Source organism: Bison bison, unplaced genomic scaffold (assembly GCF_000754665.1).
Source record: "Bison bison bison isolate TAMUID 2011002044 unplaced genomic scaffold, Bison_UMD1.0 scf7180017864492, whole genome shotgun sequence".
In the NCBI taxonomy this organism is placed as follows: Eukaryota; Metazoa; Chordata; class Mammalia; order Artiodactyla; family Bovidae; genus Bison; species Bison bison.
The window spans coordinates 9,994,327-9,996,217 of NW_011495051.1; the positions used below are offsets into that span (position 1 = coordinate 9,994,327).

The following is a 1,891-nucleotide window of genomic DNA, read 5'->3' on the forward strand; positions in this document are numbered from 1 at the left end:
GGGCGGGGGGATCAAATAGGATTGGAGCCTAAATAGCTTTCTTTACTGCAGGACTTGTCAGAGCCGTTAACATTCTAATGTCTATTGAAAATCTCTGAGAGAAATATAATACATTTTCCAAACAAATTTAAGTGTAAAAGCTGCCCCCTGCATTTTCCGAGGACTTAGCTCTAGATAACACACTTGGGGAAAGCATCCCTAAAGAATGAAAGATTTCTGCTTTTCTGATTTTTTTTTTTTCCTGCTGAGGCTAGGTGGGCAGGAGGTGGACCATGCCTTTTCCATTGCCTTTTATTTGGTCCACATGTGAACAAATTGGACCGTATGCCCTCATCGCATCCCTTGGGGCTGAGGGTGTACATGCCAGGAGGCGATGCCAGGGGCTCAGCATCTGAGCCAAAAGGGAGGTTTGAACCCAGGCCCTGCTTTTAGTGGTGCCCAGGGGCTATTTCCTTCTGTGAGTAACCCTTGGCTGGCCCAGGGGCAACAGAAGTCGATGGGGAATAATCTCCCAAGGAACGCAGTGGGAGCAGATACCCAGTGAACAAGAATCCCAAGAGAAACCAAACTCTGGTTCTTGCATTTGGCTGAGAGACGGGTTAGCCAGCTTGACCCTTCTGCTTCTCAGGGCAGTGAAACCTATTTTTGGAGCTGATCAGGGCATGTGCCCACAGAGTGGACAGATGAAAAACAGCCTTCTCCAGATGCAACCGAAACCCTTTATTGGAGCCACCCTCCTAATGCCAGCAGTCACTGGTGGTTTCCTGGGGCAGGGATAGGGTGTCCCGGGTGGGAACTGTGGGCCGGTTTATGCTGTTACAGTACAAGTGAATACAAAGATTTGCAGTAGCTGCCTCTTAGCAAATGATCTTCTCTGGCGCCCAGTCACAGGGGCATCGTGGTATGGCAGGGGGCAGAGGGAAGCCCACTGTGCTTCCGTGGTGGACTGTCTTTTCTTTCTGGTTTTCCTACTCTGCATCCTCCCATCTTGGGGGGCGGCAGTGGTCCCCAAGGAGAAAGAGCCCACCAGCAGCCCCACGAGCAGTAGGCTCCCCTGCCCTGCTGCCCCATCAACCCCCCGCCCGGCCTCACACTTCCTTCCGCAGCATCACCTTGATGTTGCTGCAGACCTGGCCCAGGGCGGCGAAGAGTGGGTTGCAGAAGGTGCGGATGCAGAGCGAGTAGATGTGACTGATGCACTGGATCTCGATCAGGTAGCTCTTGATGCAGGGCACCACTGCCCAGATGTGGCAGAAGGAGATGCAGGCGAACAGGAAGCCCCAGAGCAGGGCCAGTGGGACGCCCAGCAGTGTGGACAGCAGGCGGTAGCACCAGTACTTGGAGACAGTGAAGGTGGTGTAGCTCACCTTCCACACGCCGTCAAAGCTGTAGGTGCCCACGGGCTCTGCGATCACGTCTTCAAAATCCACCTGCAGGGGCAGGAGGGGGAATCCTCAAGTCACAGCATCACCTATTAAGGGTCAGAACCCCCTGAGTGGCCTGTTAAAGCTGGTGCCTGGGCCACACCCACGGGACTTCAGACCCCTGTGAGTCCAGCTGGGGCCTGAGACTCTGCATTTCTGACCAGCTCCCAGGTGATGGCTGGTGTTGTCCTAGAGTTGTGAGGCATAAGAGCTGGTCCAGTCCTCTCTTTTATGGGGGGGAAAAGAGGCTCCAAGGAGTTGACTGATTTAAACTGTAAGTTCCAGGCTGGCCAGGAGACTCTGAAATTCTATTATTTTATGATCCTAGGGAATTGGACGGAGAAGGCAATGGCACCCCACTCCAGTACTCTTGCCTGGAAAATCCCATGGATGGAGGAGCCTGGAAGGCTGCAGTCCATGGGGTTGCTAAGAGTCGGACACGACTGAGCGACTTCACTTGCACTTTT

The 1,891-nt window shown here is 53.5% G+C and overlaps 1 protein-coding gene across 1 annotated transcript in view; it reads right to left on the reverse strand.

The window, feature by feature from the left end:
• Nucleotides 1–699: 699 nt before the first annotated feature.
• Nucleotides 700–1,891, reverse strand: part of CAV3 (caveolin 3) — a 14,002-nt gene continuing 12,810 nt past the window's right edge. The window contains exon 2 of the mRNA XM_010828414.1: nt 700–1,430. Coding sequence (XP_010826716.1) covers nt 1,089–1,430 — 342 coding nt within the window. The 3' untranslated portion in view covers nt 700–1,088. The remainder of the gene's footprint in view (nt 1,431–1,891) is intronic.